Below are 26274 nucleotides of genomic sequence, written 5' to 3' on the forward strand. Positions count from 1 at the left end.
TACAGACGATAATGGGCCGGGTGACAAGAGAAAAAATATGAATCTGTGTTATGAATATCGACGTCGTGAGATCTTGGTCGAGTCGGTGCTCCGACGATGAAGCTCGCTCAGGGACTCGTTGATGATTGGGCCATATACGGTTTCGTCATCCGGGGACGTATCAGATGAGTAAACTGACCAATATTACCCGAATGACCGTGAGATATTGACTTATTGTCTATACTAGTTCAGCATTTTGTGAAAAATGCGTGTCAAATAATTGACCACTGAATGGCAGTGTACATTAAGAAGTGCATAAAGTGACTCAAAATGAGATCATACGACCCAGGATTTCAGAATCATAATGATAACAAAAGTAATGCAAAATAACAAAATTGGTCGAATATTGATCATTGTTGCCTTATAAAATTATCGCTTTGATTTTTTCACCAATGAAATTGTATATCACATGTACAGACAGACAGAATTACCAATAAAGAGACAGGCAGACAGACAGATAGATAAATACATATATAGACAGATAGATAGGTTGATAAGGGTTTAGATTTATAGAGATAGATGGATCGATAATAAGACGGACATGCGTTAAGATCAAGTGTATAAACACACATTTACATGACTATGTCTCCAGTGTTTCCCCAAAAAATAATTTCTTAGAATAACTTGTCGCAAATTTAGAAGGAGAACAGAAAGGAATTTTATTAACAATTTATGCTCAATGCATAATTATCAATATCTAAGTCAACTTCGAGACACACGGTGACAATCTTTTAAAATAAACTCCATTCTATTTTAGGCAGGGCCCGAAAAAGAAGACACTCCTAATTAAGCTGTAAAACGATATACGGACATTAATGTCACATAGTATTTACCATTCTAAAAGTGCTGGTTTAGTTGAAGCATCTGTCGGTTTCTGCCCATGTCTCTTTATGACTTTGGAAGGTATCAGAAGTTCAGACACTGATGAAATTAACTTTATATCGGAACTATTCAGGTCATAAAGCCGAAACACAGGAAATTTGATGAATAATATTTCACTGCCTTCTCTCTCCCATGTGTATGATGAATAAGGGTGAAGTTAAGGGTAGCGAGCATCATACGTGCGATCCGTCAACGCTGAATAGAATCGAAGTTTATAACTCCACCGCTTATTATCTTCATTTAAATAACTGTTACTATTTGTATAAAATAACATGTAATGTTTATTGTGAAATCATACATAAATTACATGGATATTAAACTGTAGCATACAAAACAATGCATAAATTATAAGATGCGTAAAACTTTAACTATAGAAATAACAATTGCTATCAACTTTGCACATAGTGAGTAGGGATATACATCTCTAAAGCCGTTCGGTCACAATGTCTTGTAAATCATACAAAAGTATTGACAAGTAACATTTTTCTTTCTAGAATTCATAACTTCTTCAAATATTCTTTGTTTGGACATTGACAAAAATCGCTTCTCAAACCTTCTTTTTTTCTACATCAAAGTACAATCATTTTAGGTGCTGTACTGGAATTGTTTTCGATTTTGCTCTCGGCATACGATCGTTCAGCAAAACGACAAAGATTAGCATTTTGTGACTGGGCCTTTCATCTATATTCATACATGTCAATAGTTGATTTGAGCAAGGAACTGAGTGTTCTACAAATCTAGTTAGCACCCTACACGACTCTCTCCCAACTCCGGCTCACTCGGTTAAGGCGTAGTGAGTGACACGATAAGTGACTTTGCATGGATGTCGTTATTGTCCGCCTTCCAAACTCGGCTTAGAATCTCTATTGCTTGTCTGTCATTCGGGACATCAGCGAAAAGGGTTGAGAGCGCGAGGTGGATATGAAATAGAGTGCGCATGCGTCTTTGTATGCATATCCCACCCTCATTGTGAAACAAAAATAAAATCCGTATTTTCTCTCGAAGATGATATAAAAATGCATTTCAACACAAGAGAATCGAATATGCCACATAGGCCTATATTATTAGTTGTAGGTCTAGCGTGTGAGTTATTGAATCAGGATATTTAAAACATGATGAAAATTGTGCAAGTACGATGTTTGATTATGCAATATGATACTTTTGGATTTTTCGTCCAAATGCATAGATGAATATTATGTGCGTTTGTGTGGATGTGTGTGCATGTGTGTGAACATTCGCGAGAGGTTGCTTGCGCTTGTGCGTATTTCTTCAGAAAACAAAAGTTTGATGACTAGTCTGGTTTTAATTGTTAAACTCTCCACACATAACTAAAATAACCCCAAAAGTTTGATGACTAGCCTGGTTTTAATTGTTAAACTCTCCACACATAATTTAACTACCCCACCCCCCCCCCCCCCAAAAAAAAAAAAAAAAAAAAAAATTGTTATTCGCCTTTTGGTCAGAGAGTTTGTAACCGTCTTGAAAATTTGATTAGACTGCTCAATCAAAATGAGAGATGAATCAACTTAACTCAACTCAAGGGTGTTAAATGTATTTGCTTTCTTATGAAGATGCCGACATGTATTACATAATGTCGTCGTGATTTAGTCTCCTAACCGTGGATATTACGCGCTGAAGCGATAAATACGAGGCGTCTATAGGCCGGCACCGATCATGAAAAGCGTCCGGGTTCTTGCTTCGGCTGAACAGGCATTTAATTACTGAAAAACGATATCAGGATCGTATGTTCAAAACTCTTTATTAAAACAAGCATATTATGAACAAAATTAGTACTAACTGTAGGTATAATGTGGTTGAACTTAAAGTAAACCTATTACGTCTGAATTATATTATGAAACGGAGCTCTGCGTTTGACGTGTGATTCGAGTCTCAATAGTACAGACTTACATTACACAAACTTACAACACTTTTAAAAATCAAAAGTATGGAAAGTTATGTAAAGATGAACCAACAAAACCTGATTGACTAAATGAAAATGCACAAACGATTGGGAAAATGCGAAACAGCAATACTGATATATTATTATTGAACAAAGTAAAACGTTTGACCTAGGTTATTTTCATACGTCCAACATAACGGTGCCTTCATGATTTGTATATACTGCTATGCGAATAAGGTGCAGATCGCCTTCCCGAGGAAATGTACATTGGTATCTCTTTTGCCTTACTAAATACAATTCTGCAATTCGTCACCCCAACGTTTTTTGATAGTGCACATAATTATTCATAGGTTGACCCACAACTTCTCGATATTTATTCGAGGACAACACTTACAAAGAGCGAGCGATTTCCACCCAAGAGATTGAATAGGTTTCATTCGGAAATCATGATCCTACCCACCCCAAAATATTATTACAAGAAAATCCTGCTCTGCATCCACGTAACCCTCACAGGACGTAAGTGAAACTATGAGGTAAAGCATCACATTTTGTGTTCTTATGTATCTTTTCCAGGTCAATCTTAAAACAAAATCATATTTTGTAATACTCTCCTGAATAGATTGACAAGTAGTAATTCTAAACAGACCTTGCTAAAAAATCGTAGGAGAACATGACTTGTAAAGCGTCACGATTATTTGTTGTAGCAAAACGAAAGCTTAAAAAAAAACACGCCCTTACCCAGCAACCCACTTCAACCCTTCATTTTCGTATATAACATTTCATGACATGCTTTTGTTCGACCAACTTAACGAATTCATCTTTCCGCTTCAGATGTATAATATGGGATTAAGTTGAAAAGGGGAAAGAGCTACGAATGGCTCAAATGTTTCTGTAGTGACTAAATCAGGAATGTATTTGTTTATATAATAACAGAAGGTTAGAAACGATCGTGTTCAAAGGCAGACCAAAAATTAACCCGAAGGCATCTTCATGGCAAACCGGGTTATATTGCTGAAATGCGCTCTTCGCTGAATACGCTAGACTGCAATTTTCGTGTTGCCCTTCGCCGAATCCTCAAAATGGAGAAAGTTATAGATCTGTAAACGATTATCTTCTCAAATTGTTCGTTTTGGGATTGTCTTACGTCCCGTCTTGATTTACTATCAAGTGTCTACGGACATCAACCTACGCCACCGTGGAGGATCCTCCCGGTAAGACAAGGGGGTAAGATAGGGGGTTTGAGTTACCCATATTTGCATTACGAACATCCCTTTACACTCCAGCTTGTCATGATACTGTTTGCAAGGATTTCAATCCAGTTTCGATCGCTCTTAAAATCTGAGCTCCCTCTTTCACATGATATATTGAGAAGGAAAAGTTTTAAATTTCCCTGCGTTCGAAAGAGGTTCCCTTTAAATACATAAAGTAATTTTGGAGTGTTTGGAGTGTATATCATTTGAAGAGCATTTGTTTTAAACGATTTGTGTTTTCCTGACAAGACTCTCATTTGTCCTGTCACTTTGGAGATGTCTTGAGAAATCATTATTTTTAGAGAGCCATTATTTAGAAAATACACCAATTTCAAGAAATTGATCGTTCCCATTCTATCACGAAATGCTATCCTCAGAAACCACTCCAAACTTAGGAGAGCTACCTGCGTTCTCTTTTTTCGAAGCTCCAATTCTTTATTTTGTCTTTCTTCTCCTATATTCTTTCTTGGCAGTTTTTCTACATCTTCTAACCTCACCTGACCCGTGACGAGGAGTAGGGGATGGGAAAGGGAACTAGTATTTGCCATCAGGAAGAAAGCTTCGTTCATGACAAAACAGCTCTGGGTTTTTTTATCAGAGTATTTATTTTACACCTCCATGTTTTTAAACTGTCTTTTTAAGCGATTATTATTTATGCCATTCCATTACCTTCAACATGTATTTTTGTTTCAATTTCATCTTAATACTTCAACCTTTTTGCATAAAGTAAAGATCGCATCGATATTGATAAACGCTTGCTTTTACGGTCAGTATAGGAAACTAAGCTGGAACAATACTGAGAACTGGATGTCGTATTTTTCTTTAGTTGTTTGAGAGAGTTCTTACATTATATCAAGTAGGTAGATGTATAGCAAAAACTCCACAGAGAACGGTAGACAAACCACATATTATTTGTATGTTATCTCAATGTTCAATTTACTCTTTGAACAATCAAAGCGCACTTTGACTGGTTACGTGCAATGGATAGGGGGAATGAAAGAAACGAATATCGTTGGAAATTTATTTCAGGGCTTGCCTTTTGGAATTATCTGTATCCTAGCCGGGCCTTCTTATGAAAGCGAACAGAAAGCGAGTAATGCAGACATCAGTTTACGGTATCGTCGGCTTTCTATGAGTACGGATCGAGTCTTGTAGCTTTAGCCCAGATAGCTGGCAGTCCAGAGGGCTGGGTGCCCGGTATTAAAGTATCTATAACGCTCTGTAAACATAACCTCTCTATGAGCAGCTCTCTTTCATTCTGTCCTTCTCTCCATCTGTCTTTCCCTCCCCCTCTCTAAAATCCTCCGTCGATTTATTCCACTCTCCATTTTCTTCATTTTTAGGACTGCAGTCTTGATTTCATGTCAGACTGTAGACTGGATGTATCATTAATCGTGCTGTAATGAGTCTGTCGTCAGTGGATAGCTAACACTGCGTAAAACGCGGCGCCGCATTCGCCTCCCACAATGCTTTATCGCTATCGGCAGCTATAGTCTAACCATCCAGACGTCACAGGGATCAATAAATCAGAGGAATGTTGAATGAAGTCTATAAAGGAAAGACTATTTGGCAAAGTACAGACTGCCGCTGAATCGATCAGTGTTTCTCATACCAAGTTAACCCACTTCTTGATCCCAATCAATGACGGTTGTACTAATTATGTTTGAGAGAGAGAGTCTCTTATCTTCACTAATATAACATGACTTCATTTCTTCACATTAAGAGGCCGAATGTTTTACAAGCATCTTAATTGCTTTCCTTCCACTTGACTCATACTCTAAACATGTTTGCTTTATAATTAGTTCGAACATTCTATTCTAAAATCACAGGTTATTGATAAGATCTTGGCACTAAACGTTAACATAAATATTCAAGATTGCTATCGCCGTGTCGCTTTGATAATCCAAATAAAGTTTTCCTGAATACGGCGCTAAATAAAAATATTGTTACCTCAGTTGTACCTGTTCTTGACAGAAGTGAGAGGTGTTTAAATAGACCGTAATCTAATAGAGACTTCCAACAGCTCTCTGCAAATAGACACCCGCCATCTTTATTTATCAAAATTAAAGTGTCACAATTCAAAATGTTAACATACCAGCGTGACGTAGCAGGAAGATGGTAGCGGGCAATGTGTGGCACGTAGATGTAAAGAGAGAACATGTTTAGTTTAAAGGGCTCTGAATGGTGTACCCCTGTAAGAAAGGGGGTTCTACGGCACAAGATTATAACGACAGTATTAGTAATGTCAAACGGTCAATAATTATTTCTTACACCAGTCGATTTCCTAACTTTAACCCTAACACAAACACTCTTTCTTTTCCGAACCCTAACCGAACCTAAAACTCAATTGCGACCCTAACCCAAACCTATGTTTTTGACGAAAAAAGCAAAGGAACAAATGTCGCTCGCGCAAATTTATGGGCACCTTTTAGAGAGTATCATACTGAGAATATTTAAAAAATTACATATCAAAATAAACTTTTTGATGGTGCGTGTTTATACATTATTTCATTTGACCGCTAAATCGTTAAACATGAAACAGAATACATTATCAATTGCTTTTGGGTTAAAGTATACACATTCTGCAATAATGGAGCTCTTTCAATTATTGTGCCCTGTTGTTTTTGATATTCATTTCACAAAATTTGCTTCAAATATACTATATTTACTGATTCCCTATTCAGCATTGTTTATTGTTTCTCATTAATCCTTCTCATATACTTAATACATGAGACACTGCCATCAAAATCAGTCGGTGGTCTGTGGTCGGTGGGCGGAACTCAGACAATAAAATAACAGGTTCCAACGTTTTTTTTAAAGTTAACCAGTTTCATCTGATTATAATTAATTTGAAAACATAAGTCGTTTAATGTTTTGATCCCCTTTAATATTAAATGCCTGAACTTTCCCTCCACCTCGCCTGAGAATCCGCGGCATTGACAACTTAACTATCGCCGAGTCCCGTATTATTTTGATTCGGGATAGTATTACAAGAGGACCATGCAAAGCAAGCCCGTGCTCTTGTTTTCCTCCAGTCCACCACTATGACATTTCCATCTGTAGCAGACTTGGATGTATGTTTATAGAAGGCCATGGTTCGCTTCCCCCGTCGATTATATGCTCCCCTTCAAATCAGGCCTTTTGGTCGCCCTTTTGAACTTGGCTCCCGCAAGCCCCTTCCAAACCGGTAAGGCTACGCCACTCGCTCTATCTGCGTAAGTCAATAAGTCAATTTGGCAGCTCACAACTCAAAGCCAAGTCTTAGGTAAATTGCTAGCGTTGGATTACACCCCTCTAAGATGACATGTCGTATGGACGGACCAAGGGGCATTAAAATTCCTCCCTCGATTTAGAAAAATGGGGTTTTTGTTAAAAGACGGCATAAAATGGGCCATCTGGAGAAAAAATTCCGGAGTTAACTTGTCTAACTGTCATGCCATGGGATGAAAAGCCTATAAAATTCGAGATCGCTTAATCTTCGTGCCTCTGTAAATTTTGCATCGCATTGGAATAGGATCAATTGATGTTTGTATTTTGTCAGAGGTAATCCCTCGTTTGCCTCTTTCTCCCGGCCTAAACACGGTGCTCACGATATAACAACCTTGATGAAAAACAATCGAGATGTCGAAATACGCGGGTTTCTAGTCAGTTGCGGGTCTGAAGAAAGCGACGGGGAAATAGAAAATGTAACTTATGCATCAAAAAATATATAAGAATAACGTAGTGTGGTGGATAATGGTATAAATTATGAGGAAACAAAATTTCCTTTACTACAGAATAAAAGTCTATGAATACACTGTATACCCATGTGGGTAAATCCAAAACCTACAACAACCAAAATATTTTGTTTGTTTGAATTGGTTGTTTACAGATGTCCTAAATGCTGTATAGTTTTATCCTAAAACCCGAGCTGTAGAAAGGCATTACAAAAGTAGCCTTAACTTGCCTTAATCTGTAATTCTATTTGTTTCGTTGTATTATTCTCTCTTGTGAATGAGACGTGGTTTCCTAACATTTTGATACATTTTAATATCATTATATTCCTATGCAACTCAATAACATTCATACTCAATTGAAGTACAAGCGCAATTGAAAGTTGATGTCAATATTCGGCCATTGTTTTTTCTCTATTTATGGCCTGTATTATCATTGCTTCTTTGTTCGACAAAATAGACAGATTTTGTGTCAATAAAATATTTGTAAATGGCAGTTGCATCATACACAGTTCTTGACCAAGCATAAAACCGCCGCGTTTTGGCCATCGGTTAATGGCAAAAGAAACCTTTCTGATCATTGCTGATTATCCAGTAGTCACCTCTTTTTTCTTTGGAATTCAGTGTAATGTACAGGGCATCAACCTCTCTCAAGATAGAATCATATTATAATTATAAAAATACATGTCAGCTAAAGCATGACCACGCTCAATTATTATCAGGCTGAACAGATGATGAGATTTGAATGAATAATTAATCCAGGAATACACAAACAAAAATCACAGATTCCTCTTTGGGGGGCGAGTAGATTGGATATGACACTCCACGATGTGTCTATCTATTTGCTACAGCTCACAAACAGACACGTTCCCAAGCTTAAAACCTCCGCGGATGAGTACGCACGAACAAAGCTACTTGAGTTCCACAATGCTTCCAACACGGACCACATCCAACCAAAGATAGGACCCCTTTTGGAATGAAAATGTAGTTGTGCGTTTTTCTTTTTTCTCTACAAATCCGTGAATTTTTACCGTCTGTTCCTATACACAAAGTGGAATGATTGAATATAAAAGAATGTGGTTTCTTTTATCACCGAGCGGTCTGCGTCTCGCAAGTGGACACAGAGTTTTTAATTATTATACTCTTAGACGGAGTTGAGGGACAAAAAGAAATGATAGTGACTCCAAATACGCACTTCAGGATAAGCTCTTTTATTCCTGTGGAAGTTCGTTTCATCGTAAAAACTAATTAAAACTCATATAATTAAAATATGTGTATATAATAATAGTATATATGGAAAAGATAAGAAAACAGACGGGAAAGATTTTAAATCAGTATTAGAAGTTCCATGGTCCAGTAAAGCCATGCTTTTAAAAATTTTGTCTTCAACGTATTCTAATCCTTTCAATAATATTTCGAATATTTCTATATATCTGCTGACTTTCATAATCTTACGAGTGCTTTTGTATTTTTCAAGCGGATATACTTCAATGAATTCAAATGCTATGACATAATTATACACAGAAGATTTGCCAATTTCATTTGTTATTGATGAATAAAGTACAGGTAGATATTGGTTTTATCCGAGAGAAACCTTATTCGAGTTTATTGAGTTATATCTATCAAATTTGTGGAAATTAATCTACTGAATAAAAGAATATTAAAATAGTTTCAAATTTTGCAAATAGAATGATTATTTATTTAGCATTTAATAAATTTGAAAATGAAATCTATAAAATTAATGGTATGACGGAAATGTGCGGACTGGTAAAAGTAGCCATTGTCAAAACTTAATAAAATAGTTATAATTTTAATTCAACATTAAGCTAAAAAAAAATGCATTCACACAATTGACATGGAAAGATTCAGCTGTGGCTGGACCTTAATGAGTCAATTTAGATTTATGACATGTGCGTAGAGCGCAAACATATTAAGACAACTCCAATTTCTACTTTAAACAAGCGCGACCGCTGAAGCTTCAAAGCGTAACGGAACGTACAACAGAAAAAAGCCCCCCCCCCCCCCCGTTCAAAAAAGAAATAAGAAGTTTTTTTTTCTTCGTTGAAATTTATATATAAGTGTGTATTTAAAGCACCTGGAATTTACATCATCTTGAGCGAGAGCTATCGGATTGCACGCCGTCGATCAGGGCCTAAAGTAACCGTCACTCCCCGCTCGGTCGGGCCGCGCACTGGTGTGTGACGGCTCACAAACGCAGAATGAGACTGCTACTGCCGAGCTGGTGAGCATGCAATTCTGAAGTAAAACATGATATTTTAGCTGCTTCCTACGGTAAAAATCATGATGAAAACATATACTAATTCTGTATTTATTCATCTAGATTAATTCCATACCTATCACTCTCCTGTTATAAAAATTTAAGCTGTATTTCTATTTCTATATGAATTCGTTTCTAACTAGTACAACATATATTGTTTAGTGAAAGTAGTTATGGTATAGGCCTAATAATATATCCTGACGTTTGGCGATAGAATTGAGTTATAGATGAAAGCTTTGACATAAATAATTCATATATTCAATCAAACCAAGGTATAATTAGACAAAAGATGTAAAAGCTGTCTCATTACAAGAGCTATATATTTTGTATAGTCGAAATGTCGTGACGTAACATCCTTCCATTACTTTCGCATACATCTCTTTGAAAATCTGAGGAAACGAAAGATACGGACAGTCCGGTATTTTGCATTCATCATACCCCTTTTTTTAAAATAGAAATCTATCATATTCAAGTTTGCCTGCTTTATTTGTAAGATTTTTCATCAATTTTTTAATGATTTTTGGGAAGGTTGATAAATATGTCTGTACATTTCCTGTGTTAATGTAAAAATACTATTCATTTGAACGCCATTCATTTTTTTCGTTCTGACTTAATTCGATGGAAAAAAATTACTTTCAATTTTAATTAATTCTTCTAACTTTTTTGTTAACCCTTCTCTAAAATAAGTCTCGCATAATAATTCACAAACCATGTGTACTCTTTAATGATCATAGTGATCTATTCGTCAATTACACGTGGTCTGTACCCCTTCTCCCAATTTAATTTTACATTCAACATTCAGACGTTGCCATTCTAAGGGCAATAAGATCATTTTTGTGTGTTTTGATATTACATAATTATGTTTTTAAAAGAGCTTGAATAATATCATATCAGACTATCGACGAACCTTTTAATAGTCACAGCCGTAATCATCGAAACCGCTTAAAACGATAATAAAAATGATAACAGTTACACAAGAACATGAATAAATTTTAAACTATTAATAGTCTTGTGCTCGATAAATATCAACTGTTAAAATGGCCGTCAATGTACATTTCTAAAGTGACGGGTTTCCGACTTACTTCCGATCTAGACCCATGTTGTTTCCACGTGATATCGGCTATTAACCAGGCGTTACACACGCATCGATGCATGGCTGACTTGCAAGGCGCCATAGGCTGCTTAAGGACCCACGTTTGTATTAATAGGGATGCATGTCTCCCCCGTTTCTCTGATTCGTCTCACTATTTTACATGTTAACTGCTATTATTTGGCAATGTTACTTGTACTGTATATATTTCATCCAAATGATACTCATGATACAGGCAATACAGAATATTGGTTTGGTGTTTCAACTTCGCTTTCCTTGATTCTTTATTATTGTCTCATTAACTCCTGTAGTCGTAAATATAGGGATCTAAAGAAAAAAAATGATCCCATTGTCAGCACTTATACAATGAATTCTTATGTCAAGGTACTTAAGTTGTGGATACTACCAATTTGCATTTATTTCTGATGTAAAATCAGGATACTGATGCGATGGTTTTCCATTTTTCTTAACAGTTACTTTCCAAAAAAGGCCTACGTCAAACGTCATTTTGAGATTTTTAAAAGTCACTATTTACCAGTGGTCTACGAAACAGTTTACTAGTTGTCGAGTATTTCATGGAAATGAAGGCTGTGTTTATCTAACTCATTTATTCATGAGTTTCATCCTCAACACCAATGTGCAAATTTAAATGCCCTTAACGGCAACAATTTCAGAAATTTTGTTTGGACTATTTTGCTTTCGCATGAGACATCTCAAAATATAATCGTTATTCTTTGTTCATTATTATTCCCTTCTGACATTCATCTCTTAAAATAATACCTAATTCAAATCAGTATCATTTCTTATTGAAAATAACTATGAAATTATTTCATAATCTTTCTAGTATAAATAACAATAATGAAAATGCTTATGAAATATTGTTAAATGTAACCAGAAATATCAAGAACAATGATTTCCTGAATTTTCGAACAAAACAAGAGTAAAATGGTTTTTAAATACATAAAGTACAAATATAAAATAGGCTATGTCTGATTTACAAAGAATGTAAATCATAACGAATTCACATAGCTTGGATTGAATATTGTAATAAATCAGCTGTGTATACGATTTCCCCTTTTCGAATGATAATTATGCTCTTTCCCTCCGACTTGGCAGGAAAAGAAAAATGATCACAATCTGGGACCGGAAGAAGTTTAGCAGTCGATGCATGTGAACAAACATGTAAACGCATTGACAGTGTGTGAAGTGATGGCTGTTAGATCGACAGAACAATCGCTCCATTTTCAGCTCCATCCATCTTTACTGATAGGTGACTGAAAGACCGAGTCGTCAAGCAAGGGCTTGCGGTGACTCGACAAGTTTTTAACATATCTCAATACATGCTTCGACCTCTAACTTTTCTTTTAGGGCATTACCACCACGGCTTAATCGGATTCTGGCGCGTTGTTTTGCGCCCGTCGGGTTGAATAAAATGTTACAACTCGCAGCTAATTCATCGAACTTGTTGAACGTCTGCGGGAACGATTATCCAATTTGTCACTTTGCGTTGAGCTGTTGGTTTCACTCGCACCCCCAATTGCTTGACAGAGGAAAGAGAATCAAGATGATGTGATCACAAAAGTACAATTGCCCCAGCGACAACTCCAGCTTCACTTTGGCTTTGTGTTGGAAGAGATGACGCAAGAGACATGGCATAATGACATCGTTAAGGCATAGGAAGCATCAACGATTAAAGAACTCAAATCCAGCTGATTCGGTGTTTCCCAAGAAAACTATGACTTTTGACAAGGAAGATGGCCCTCTTTCAGACCTCTACAATCTCAAAGAAGCTTACTGCTTCATGAATAAAACACAAGCTGAAGATCAAATCATTTATAAGAAAAGTCATAACATCTAGTTCTGTAATCTAAAGAAATGAAAACGTAAACATGTATTCAACAGACACATCAACTAAAGTTTGATCTTCATATTTTGGTATAGGCTACTAGTAGGGTGGCCATATTTTGTATGAAAAGGAAGACACTGTAAAGCATTTTGGAAAAAATTGGCTAATTCAAAATGTCCTAAATATATTTCGTTAAGCGTACATCATTTTCCTATAATTTCATTTGATAGGAATTGCACGAGTTATAAACTTCAGTTCATCGTTGTGCGTTTATTTTCGTCACGGCTATATCATTCTAATCGCTTTAGCGCATTTTAACTCCGGTATGCCGGTTTGACAAGTTCGTTATATACGAAAACATAAACGAATCCATCATGTCACCCATATGAATTCCCCTCTACCTCGTTGTAATTATTCATTACGACGATTGCCAATTCGTCAATCGTCTGCGAAAATGGCTTCCGACACTCTCGCTCTTTATCCTTTCACCTGACATTTGGATGGCACCCTTTCTCCTCAGCTATTACTCGATATATCATCACCGAGGTACGCATTCTCGACATAGTAACTGAAACAATTCTGTTTGCATTTGTTCGCATCCATTGCCAAGTAGGTCTTTCCATGGCCATGCTTAAATAAATACATGACATGTCAGGGACTGCAATACTCAGCGCTAATTAACGTCTATGGATTTCGCAGGCTCACTGCTTTACCAGTTCATCTTCATACCCGTGTCAACGTTCCAACCTTCTGCAAATATCGTCTCCTTTTAGTCAGACCCTTCCATTCTCTTCTTATTATCCCTCTCCTTATGCTCTCTCTCTCTCTCTCTCTCGAAAATAATATACACATTTTAATTAAAAATTATCTCACAAGAAGATATATGACTTTATTCATATCATTTTCTATTTCGTCTCCTCTTCCGTATATCTAAAGTTTGATAAGTTTTATTGTTCGACAATGGGTCCATCTTTATTTGGTCTGTCGTTTTGAAGAAAAGTCACAAAGTAAAACTTAAGTCGTATAATTACAAACAAGTTTTGCTAAAACACCCTTCCACTTCCACTTTAATTATATGTGGGTTTTTTTGGCATCTCTTTGTAATTAAGTTCTTCAAAAGTTTCTAACTCCTCCTATACAATTTGTCTTTTTAAGAGTCTTTCTCATCCATCTATTGATAAGTCTTCAGCCGACGGCAAAACGTTATTGAAAACATACAACATAAACAAACAGCTACACGAGGTATCGCGATAGCTTTCTGTCCAGGTCTAGTCAACCAATTACACCTCTCTATTTTGGTCACGTGTATCCTCAGCTTTGACAAATCAACTGGAGTAAAGAACAAGATTGACAAGTCGTTGCAATACCTGATGAGTCTTTACGGTCCCAGCGAGGAGGGATGTCGAAAAGCATTATATTAAAGATTTGAATTCGAGCCAGCTTGTGTTTCTGAGGGTACCTGTGTCTCGAACTAATAGAAGTCATCCAACTCCGTATCAATTCCCTTGCTTAACATCTTTATTCTATCAACGTTTTTTCAAAGAAAAACTTATATTATCTTGCCAAAATTCATATTTCTAAAATCCATAATATTTTATTGATAGAGAAGAAATCATTACTTTTCCCTGTTTATAAGAACTAGGAAAAGATTATATTATAATCGTCACAAATACCTACAAGCAAACAAATCGCACCTAATCGTAAGCAAATTGCAAACAAATGTTAAATGCGAACAAAGGAAGCCATTTAGATGAGACTTCATCATGCGATCTTATTTTGTTCGAGGTTGCTGACATAGCAACAGATACAAATATAAATTCGCGTATTGTAATCCTTACGAATGATTTGAATGCAATATCATATCGGGCTTCAAATCATGAAAATAGAACGTTGATGTCGTTAACCCTTCCTACGATATTCTAGGCCGCTGTTGATTCCCTACTGCTGTTAATTCCCACAAACATAAAGAACGCAGAGCAATTTTGCAAAATTGATATTAATGCCTTTCGAATGGTGCGTCCGCTAGAATTGCCCCTAAAGCAAAAGGTGCCTGATTTCACGTACATGTAGACATGGTATATGACAAAAAGCATTAGCTCTTACTGTCATAAAACGATGACAATTGAAATATCGCTACTGGCAATAGCTATACAACACTATTGTAAGACATCATCGCCGTACCTCAAGTGTTAAGGGGTAGATGGAGAACGGGGGAATCAGAGAGAGAGACGCATTTGAGATTCAGAGTTAATGGTGTCCTGGGGGCGATATGGGGAAGAAAGTTCGTTAAACAGTCATCGGATTTCACCCAAATGCCCCATGTCGAATAAATTGCTCACGTATGAGGCGAAGGGCGGTCTATGTGACTAATTGTTTCATTTAATGCGTCGATAATTAGTCCTTAAATGGGAGAAAAATGAGGAGAAGAATGAAGGTATCCCTTTCATAAAGATCTCCTCATGTAAGGGGGCTAAAGGATGATGTATGATGACGCACGCCCCAGGCTAGTGGGGTCTTTATACAGCTAGCTCTATTCGATTGGCATTGTCACCACGTGATAAATCAATAGAGAAGTGAAATGATGAGAAAAACCATATGGTTCACCGGATTGTACGCTTCTTCTACTTTTGAAAAAAATATCTGCAAGGGAAGTTTACATTATCCCCTAACTTTGAATAAAAGGCCTCAAAGAAGCCATTTAAAGTAGAGTTAAGTCTAAACCTATTTCATTGTAACATTTATTTAACAAAGTAAACGTATACATTTAATTAAGATTTTAATTTGGACCATTAAACCTTTCATAAATTCCTTGGGATGCTTATGACCTCATGTATGTATGTATATATAATATTATATATATACACATATGTAAGCGTCATCATTATCATTATTAGTATTAATAAAATCAACATCATCATTATTATCTTCATCATCTTTATTATGATTGTTGCACAAAGATTTACGCTATGACAAAACAAAATATTGTTATTTCTATCAAATGATTGCGTTCCTTTCCCTACTATAATGAATGCCTTTATCCTAAAGTGGGGTAAAGCCCTTCAGGTATAGCTAGCGAGATGTTCTTCTGGTATAGCTAGGGATCGAGAGCCGTGAGGGGTTTCGTGTCGTCCGGTCCCTCTCCCTGTCACAGTACTCCGAACGGGATCAAAATATGAACCAGATATCATATCAACACTGACATATTTTCGCCCAAAGAAAACACCTGTAAACGGGTTATCCTTATCCCACGGATTCAAAAAGAAAGTTATCCTAACATAGTCACATGCCAAAAGAAAAAAAATGGTTAGATTTCGGTCTGTTTACTGACATCTGAGACCTAAAAAGAACGACGAATAGAAAAGGACTGTGTGGAGGGAGAGAGAGAAAGCGCGCACTGTGGGGTCACATTTCAAAATTGTAAGACTCTTAAATCCATTCAGATTTTGTCTCTCAACCCGATATGCGATGAAAAAGACCATAATGACTACGGGAATTTGTGGGCAGGACATTGGCGGGTGGCATCGACGAGAATGCAGGTTGATTGAGAGGGAGCGGAGGAGAAGAAAACGAAAACATTGACTTCCATCTACGAGGAGGAATGAAGGCACAGATCATGGACGTAAATATAGATGCAGAGATCAGCCAAGCGAGCAAATCAAAACTAACAAGTCACGATTAGATTGGTAATTATTATGACATCTTGGAACACAAATAAGCCGAACGATGTAACGACAGTGATGTTGATTCTTACATCAAAGAAGCAACGTTTGACAAAAACATGCCTTTTGTATTTGACTAAAATTTCAGAATGAAATTTATCAAAATCTTTCAACTCGATAAAGATCAACAACAAATAAACTCAAAAGGGAAAAAATAAATATTATTCAGTATCTTCAGAGAACAATTCTTTTCTTTTAATTTTGTTGGGGAGGCGGGCTTACATAACCCATCTGAATGACATTGGCCGCATTTAAAAACAAAGTTGGAACAATTATTAATGTGGTGTGTCCTCAACTAAAATACAGTTCACCTTTAATGTATGTTGAATTTGATAAATACTGGTATTGCTGCCGAATGCTTACTTCCAATATACATTTTATATATTTAATGAAAACACCCAAGGAAAAGTATTTAGGGATAATTTCCTTCAAAGAAATAGGAAAGAAGGCAGATTAGATGCAAAAGGTGACAATTTAGGGGAGGGGCTACTCAAACAATTCTCAGATGGCTTTGATTTTACAATGAATGAAATCCGGGGGTCTTAGGATGGATTTGCCTATTTCAAAATGATTTCATATTTAAGAAAATTGGTCTTTCTTTCCACTCTAAATACCCTCTCTTGTGTGGGCCCTAGTGGCGTGTTCCCCGCCAAGGAGCTAATATTCTAATTTAGTAAAATAAACAGGTGCCGGGCACTCCAGGATCAGGGGTTTAGACAACGGGAAGAACCGGGGGAATTTCGGCGAGTTTGGAGTTGGGAGAGAGGGGGTCGGCTGAGATAGGGATGTACGCAGCTCGCAAAGACCCCGCGACAAACAGGCGTCCTGAATTCACCAAGGAAGGGGTGAAAGAGGAAAAGTATGCCACGACATAATTGCAACTAATTATTTCCTTTCCGATGTCCTGCATTCTTCAAGAGACGCAAATTCCTTCCAACGTGGGATTATTCGACGTTAAACTGTGTTTAAAGTAAAAGTAAAAAACAAATATCAGTTGAAATAAAATCGAACTTTTAAATTGCCATAATAATAATAATATATTATGATAAAAGGCGATGATAGCATTTGTACTATATTGTTTCTCTTTCTGGTAATGACAATAACATTTTGAAGACCTTAAAAATATTTGAGATTGTGAGTGTGTGTGTGTGTGTGAGAGAGAGAGAAAGAGAGAGAGTTTGTGAGTATACTCCTCCCCACTCTATCTCTCTCCCCCTCTCTCTCTCTCCCTCTATCACACACGCACATACACGCACACACACAACCCTCTCTCTTTCTTTCGTAAACATTCACACATACACGCACACACACACACACACGCGCGCGCGCGCACACACACTTTTCCAATCGTTCTTCCTTACTAACCTATTTATCCGTATACATCTATGTCTCATTCCATTCTTTAATAAACTGTCTTTGCTACAGGTTTTCAAAAATATGTATAGACATTCCCCCCCTAAAAAAAATACACATTATTAATATTATATTTAAAAAAATAAAATACAAACGTCTATATCGCCCAAGAATATACTAAATCCTTCATGATTATAATATCATGAATCGATCGTCAAACAGTGAATATATAATATTTGCTGTTGATGCAATAATTTTGTCGAACATTTTGTATTTTGAATTCATATTTATGATTTTAAGGTGAAACCAATGCCAAAGCTTATAACGATTACAATCAGTTTAGAGAAGAAACAAACGCAAATAATTATCACCAAACCAAGGGTATCACATTGAAATAATGTCACACTATTTCTATTCGTTACAGAACTGGGTCATTTTGGCGGAGCACCTTCTTGGTTGATAATAATAATAATGAAATCAATAATAATAATGATAATAATAACAATAATAATATTAATAATTATAATAATAATAATAGTGCGTTATTTTATAGCTCATGGCTATTAGACTTGAAACTCATGGCGCCCCGCAATAATTACCCCGCTTTAGCATGGCTTCCATAATATGGTGCTCTATAGCATTTCAAAGTATTAATTCCTACCAGGTACACATTTAGTTCACCTGGGTCGAGTGTGACAATATGTAGGTTAATGTCTTGCCAAATGAAATTAGTACCGAGGTGGGACTCGAATTGTGAACCATATTGTGAACCACAGTCCGATGACGTATCCACAAGACCACGACACCTCCACTTAATTCCAATAAGTAATACTAATTAAACGATTGAGAACACCTCACCCAGCCCAGAAATTTATGGATTTTTGTTTAAGGAAAGTAGAATAACCATCAAAGTACATACACCAATTGTTGATTTACATCTTTATTGACTTTTGGGGGAAGAGGGGGCTTCCAAACTGAGAATAACTTCCAAAGCACATTTCCCCTGTGTCAATGCCTTGACTGGGTTTAAGCCATGTGTGTAAAATATAATTTGACCATCTCTCAATATAATTATTTATGAAAAGAAAAGCAAACAAACCTGTATGACTAATTGATATACGTTTTTAAATATTCTATAGACATATTTGTATAAGACTTATACAAGTTATAACGGGAATTTAGAAACATTCATCGAAAAAGAAAATGAGTCATTACCGCTTTTGTGTTAGCATAAAACCTTTAATACGTTTAAATTAGTCGATTTAACGGTTACCAAAGGTATAATTCAAGGCATCCACCATTTAAAAAAAAATACATATGTCAAAGTTACTGAGGTTTAATATCGTGTAACCTTGTAACGTAAAGCCTTCTTGTCCGACTGTTGAAAGAGTAATACAGAAGTTTGTTTGTAATATGTACATGATATTCTTCATTCTGTACTTATCGAAAGAAAACTGCTGAGATTTAATCATCTTTGAACCCAATCCCTTTTTAAGTGGATGGGGTTGCCAATAGAGAAGGAAAATCTATCTTATATATATATATGAAAAGCTTTTGGGTAATTTCACAAACGTTATGCATTAAAAAAACATCTGAAAATTTGAACAAAGAAGTTCAAAGATTATGGCATGCACAAATTATTTTTAAGCCAAATTGCATGCGTCACACTGCATTTCAAATTTTGGATGCTATGTGCCACAAATAACCACAAGAAGAAAAAGAAGAAAAAAACATGTCACATCAAATTTTTTTTTTCTCTCTTCAATTTTCTTGAAGCCATCTGTACAATTCAAAATAGTATCATTATCAGAAACATAAGATAGTCACAGTCTCAATATTATTTCCCAGAACAAAACATTTTCTCATGTCATTTAATCTTCTTGAATGATATAATTTTCTTTATGTTTTGACATAGTCCCTCTCAGCAAGAGACGATAATTCAGAGCCCCAGCTCTTATATTGTTTTCTTTGTAATTTTCTTTGTTTTTCATGTGATTCTTTTGTTAGGCACAATCTCTTGCCTTGATTATTCTCCTTAGAATATAGTATTTTATTTTCTAGTGAGGTTACATGAGATTTTAATCTAATAATTTCTCAATTAATTCTCTGCACCCCCACATGGATCTATTTCCTTCATATTACTTAGAAATTAACTCCATAAAACATTATAACAGTTTTCAATTGTTATGGCTCTTTTCGTAACGTTTCAGAGAGGGTCAATAATTGTCTAATAAGGAAAGTTGTCATCTGTTGTGATCTGTAACCATGCAGAAAATGAAAACATGCCATTTTCCCGCTTGGTGACTAACGTAAGATTTCATAAGAAGTTATATGCAATCAGCAGGACTCAAACATATCAGGTAAAAGCATCTGTGTCCGGAAGAATAAAACAAGACCCTTTAATAATGTTTTTCTATTATTGAATTAGCAGACTTTCACGCTTCAATACAAAGCTTTTTTCTTGAATAATGTGTATAATAAGGAAGTTTAGGGTGTGCGCGGTTGGATCGCACTCCAAGCGTTGTAATGTGAACTTGACAAATTTGAGGCAAACTTTTTTGTTTGAAACTATGTATCAGACCCGTCGGCTTTCAGTAGCTCTCGCACGCTCCAGTATCGGGTAATGGCTTATCCCCCGCCGCGAGGGTTAGGGCACTGTACGGCATCAGACGTTACTGGCAAATACTGCAAAAAGCATGAAAAGCGCAGTAAGTGTGAGCTTAAACTTAGAAGCGACATACAAAATGTACTAAATTGCCCTATTCACAAAAAACTATAAACGCAATATCACGGGTCGCACTTTGAAAGGACTGCTATTCTGTGAGCATCAGTAAGGGTACACAATGTTTTAAACGTATTTGTGTCAGCTTTATCTTGAACAGATCAATAGAAATAAGAATCACTAAAGAGCTTTCCTCTCAATGTCACCTGCCTTGATCTTGCTTCTCTCTCACTCCCTCATTCCGTCCCCCTCTCTATCAGTCTATCTCTACGAGTGTGTTCTGTTTTCATTTTCTTTAAATCCTTCCGTGCCCTTAAAATGTTACACGCAAACCATTTTATCAAATTGGTGGAGAAGGGATTTAGCCAGTTTCACTCCCTCTCACCTGATGAAAACACTCACGTGATAGATACAGATTTACACACCTAACTCCATCCGGGCTTTAACATTTTCCGGGGTAGACTTAATTTGGGAGAGAGAGGGAGAGATGAAAAGGGATATTGAGGGGATTAGTCGTGGCTTTGGCCTTCACGTCGCCTGCAGCAGATGCACCAATAGTCATTTACACCGAGGGGGTTGTCGCTGCTAATAAGGTCCTCTCCCAGCCTGACATAAAATGAGTCTTCAATCTCAACAACACACCATGAAACATGACAGAATCCCTCTAGATTTCACCCCCTGTCCCTCAAAATGTAGGACGGAGAGAGGGAGAGGGGGAGAAAGAAACAAAGAAAGTAGTAAGGACGAAATAGAAAAAGGTTGAGAGTGGAAAGGACGCGAGAAAGACGAAGTCATATTTACTTTTAGACAGACAGATAGAATGAATAAGGTAATTAGACAATTTCAACTGCGTACCATTATACGACACAATTCGCTCCTTGCCTTCAATCTCTCAAGAGAGAGAGAGGGGGGGGGGCGGAGAAACGAAGAGAGAGGAGAAGAGGTAGGGTGAGGGTGACATAAATGTAATAGGATGAAAAAGAACAAGATAGAGAGTTAGAAAACCGATAAAAGGGGGACGAGTCTTATACATTAATTTTGAACAATACGCCATGGGACTAGACACAATCCCTTTATTTTTTCCCATGCTAGTCCTTCGCAATGTATAAGCAATGGGAAACAAGAGAATTGAAACACAAATCAAGAGAAATATATAAGGGAGAAAGAATGGAGAGGATAGTGAGACAGAAGAAGACAATTGAATGGATAGAGAGAAAGAGGGAGATTGAGAGGGAGGGAGAATGAAATAAGGTAACAACATTTTGCTCAGCAAGGAAGCGCGCTTGAAATGAGTGACAACAGCAGACCGTGGCGCGAATGAGATGCCACAAGATCCCGCGTCAAGCGTTATATCCCACGGTTGATAAATCAACGTACCTGTTGTACGATCTAGAACAAATACAATTTCATTTTTCTTTCTTTCTATCTTGTTATCCTCTCCCTCTCAAAATTGCGAACGTTTTTTTCGTCCACATTACGGTGTTGGAATGAAGAAGGAAAGAGTAGATTAGAACAGGTGTGAGGGTGATGATAATAACATGACAAGCTTTACTAGTGGGGTTTAGCGAGATGGGTAAAGATCATGTGAAGACCAATCATTTATCATAATTGAGCACAATACCCAATTGTTTTGATGATACCTGAGAGCTGTGAACACATACATACAAAGATAGAATCCCATATCATTTATAACGGGTTATCTGTAGGACCCTCTTGTGTTGTCGAGTGTATCTTTCACCAATATGAGTATTTAAACGAAGACTTAATTAATGTTTAAACAAGTAAATTTGACAAAAGGCATTATTATGTTTGAATACCATTCCGATAATGACATAACAGACGCATTTTTAAAGTGAAACAGCAAAATATTATTAGAGGGGAAATCGGAAGGGCGTATACTCTGTCATAAATTGATTGTGCTTGGTATAACAAAATCTTGTTCAGATTTAGGCCTATCTTCTTTCCAAAACCCTAATGACAAACGGAGAGAAACAGAGAAGGGAAAAAATAAATGTTTCCCAAGCAAGTGTTACTAAATATTCTCAATGTTTCATGCTACAATTAAATCATTTGGTTCATAAGTAAATACAGAAAAGCGATTTTTTTTTTTTTTTTTAATCAACGTTCTTACATACAAAAAAAAACATTGAACTGTAAACCAATCGGGCTAGAATAAACATGATGATTAAGTTCATACACGCGAACGCCCAAACTCATTAACACATGCACACAAATCAATTGTACATAATAAATAACGGAACCCTACTCTTGCAACTTATAAATTATGATAACATTGACTCAATTTTATTACTCTTGAACGGGTTTTCACATCATTAAGCTTTCAGAGGATAACGAGATGCATTAGTGTGTATATCAATCAATCAAGCCATTAAAGTTTGCAACTGTAGACAGGAGTAAAACAAATAATAAATTTAGAATGTCAAACTCACTTTGTAATGCGTCTCTTTTGAATACTAGCACGGCCACTTTCAAAATGAAATGTCTTTAATTTCCCCTCGACTTTGCCATGTTTAACCATCATTAAATGAAATGTATTTATACAAACAGGTATTACATTATTGGTTAGACTTGGTAACATGCTTTATTCGCTTGCTTGGCGTAATTTGTATTTCAAACATGTATGCATAATTGTATACAGACGTAATAAAAGCCACTTAAACCGTTTAAGAAAAATATGACATAACAAAAATAGTTTACCGTAATGACTTCAGAATTAATAAGTATTTTCAAGATAGTTATTGAAATGATTTGTATCATTTGGATTATTTTGTTCGTTGTTGATAAATGCTACTATATATAACATCGTCAGTTTGGAACAAGAAGGATGTTAACTCGTGCACACTTCTATCGAATACACGATATAAACTGAAAAAACAATTTTCAAATAACGGATTGAAGGTGATAAGTGGTAGGTAAAGGTAACAAAGAATGAGAATGTGTATACCTTTGTCTATTTTCATATTATTTTATATTTTCTACTGAAAATGCCTGATACTTTATACAGATAGTAACAACGATGCATGCAGTCTGACCAATTATAGAACGTATTCGTGACGAAAAGAATCTAAGTTAAGTCTCATTTTGAAGTTCAAAAGGTTACGAATCTGATGTGACGCCATGCACGTACATTTCGCGTGCTTTCACAAGAGAATGACGAAAATATAGAACATTTCTTAATATTTCTGCTTAATAATGACAGCGATCTGCCAGAAGTGTATTAAGTGTAATATATTGTTTTCCGTAGCATTGCTTAATTATGAATTATCTATCAGACTTAAACCTTATAGCATTGAAACATCAATGCAATTAATACAGATTCACCAACGCTCGAATATTTGACACTTCGTATAACGTCTACATAATCTCTGTAGAATATGCGAATTAATATGTGAGAGTGGGGGTCAGTAGTTCATAATGATCTATAATTATCATGAGTATATGTTTCATATTAATTCAGGTAAGACGAGAGAGGAGGAGGGGGAGAAATTTGTGAAGATTCAACCAGAAATTGGGAAGGAAGATTCGAAAATTTCGACCACATTGAAAGGAAAGGATGCGGTGAGGTGGGATTATTAAATTAGGTCGTTGGTTGTTGCGAAAATCACGCGCAAAGATGTGACAAGTATAAGACGACCAGACAAATTACCGGAAGAATCCGTCTTCCCGGTTACCATGGTAACATATGTTTCTCATCTTCTTTGATATCATATTCACTTTCTTCAGTTCCCACAGATAAAAGATTTAGTTTTGTTAGTCAAATTTTGTTTAAGAGTGTCATAAAGTATTAAGAGGGGGTTTTAAAGAGAAAAAACTACAAGGTATGACGTAGAATAAGTTTCAATCAGATGTCATTAACTTCTCCCTTAATATCATAAAAGTTATGTAAACATCGGGATAAATATTGACTAATTATCGGAGGTTTAACAATACATGCTTGAATAAGTATTACGTTGAATCGGTCCACGAATTTGCCATCTATTATCAAATACATAATATACATTCATTACATTTGTCGTTTTCAATAGTTTGGTTATTTGGGTCACACAATTTATTGTGTTATGCTTTCTTTAAGTTATTATATTATTTCATTATTTTCACTACTAATTGTGTTCTTTTCGACATTATTTTATTAAGCGCCAAAGAACTCGGACATGTTGTATTTGTGTGTTTGTTTGTTTCATTAAACATGTATTTGGTTTATCTACTAAGAAATATTCATGTGCTGTATTGTTAAAATTCGATTTGCGGCTGCAAAGTTGCTTTATTTTATAAAGCTTTAATTTATTGAAACACTTAAGATGTTGACTTCAGATTATAAACCTTGACAATTATCACGTTGACGAGATTAAAAGATTTATTCAATAACAATCTAAACAACTACACAAAGATAACTCGTGGAAAGGCATAAAGGAGTTTTAATTTGTGACGTTAATCAACCAACTTACTATTTGTTTAAATACAGAGAGAATAACCTTGAAAATGATATCGGCTATATACCATGCAGGCTATCGCATTATAGTTGGTGTGATATTAAAACGTTTGCCTTTAGTTTTGCTATCAAAAGAGTGCACATTGCTCAATAAAATTGACAATATTGGGTGACACTGAAAAAATCTTAAGAATAAGTAAAACGTTTTAGAAATGTTTTCTCACCTGATGACGGCCTGTCCGAGTAGCGTGTACAGTAAACCCATGCTGGCCATGATTGCGACGACGAGGATTTCGTTGAGGCTTTTTCCCCCGCGCCCACCGGGCGGGCCTCATCGCACCGCTTGGCGACATTCGTTCTGTCCTGTCTCTCGACCTCGTGTTCATCCTCCTTACGATGGTGCGCCTTACTCGGCTTTCTCGATCCGCCGAACTCGGGTCCGAGGATGGTTTCGATGAAGAAGTCCGTGAAGCGTGTCTTGACAGCGAGGTCATTGTCAGAGTGGGACCGAGGGACATGGAGAGGGTGATGGTGTGGTGTCGGTGATCGCGGCTCGCGGCCGCCTAGAGATAGGGCTGACATGGTATCGACCACCCGCCTGCAGCTCCCGCTGTTATCCGTGCAGACAAGAAAACCTATGGCGAAGAAATCTCCTTTTGAAAGATGCCTTGTAACGACCTTCCTGGATACCTCTGTTGTACTTCACAGTGGTAGATATTGAGGCAAAGTGTTTTAATATATGTTTATTTAGGATATTCCAAATATCTGATTGAAGAAAATACGTTGTCAGCCGATGTCACTCGAGGATAGAAGAGAGAAATAAGGAGTCAAGAAACTTTGAGACACAACGCATGCATTGTGAGCAATTGTCACAGAGAGAGATGTTAGAATAGAAGCAAACGAAACTAAAACGTGAGTTTCAACTTTCTCGACAGGTCTATTTGTTTTCAATATCGGGCCCCAAATAGTGTGCTCCAGGAGTGAGGGAGTGGGGGCAAAACAAAAATGCGAAAGTTTGTATGGATTGTAGCG

General features: G+C 36.4%; 1 protein-coding gene across 1 annotated transcript in view; it reads right to left on the bottom strand.

Moving 5' to 3' along the window:
- Positions 1 to 25824, bottom strand: part of LOC590038 (homeobox protein engrailed) — a 43579-nt gene extending 17755 nt beyond the window's left edge. Inside the window, exon 1 of the mRNA XM_789660.4 lies at positions 25467 to 25824. Within this exon, the coding sequence (XP_794753.1) occupies positions 25467 to 25824 (358 nt within the window). The remainder of the gene's footprint in view (positions 1 to 25466) is intronic.
- Between the last annotated feature and the right edge of the window lie 450 nt (positions 25825 to 26274).

This window comes from Strongylocentrotus purpuratus, unplaced genomic scaffold (assembly GCF_000002235.5).
Source record: "Strongylocentrotus purpuratus isolate Spur 01 unplaced genomic scaffold, Spur_5.0 spur5_scaffold_6, whole genome shotgun sequence".
Classification (NCBI taxonomy): Eukaryota; Metazoa; Echinodermata; class Echinoidea; order Camarodonta; family Strongylocentrotidae; genus Strongylocentrotus; species Strongylocentrotus purpuratus.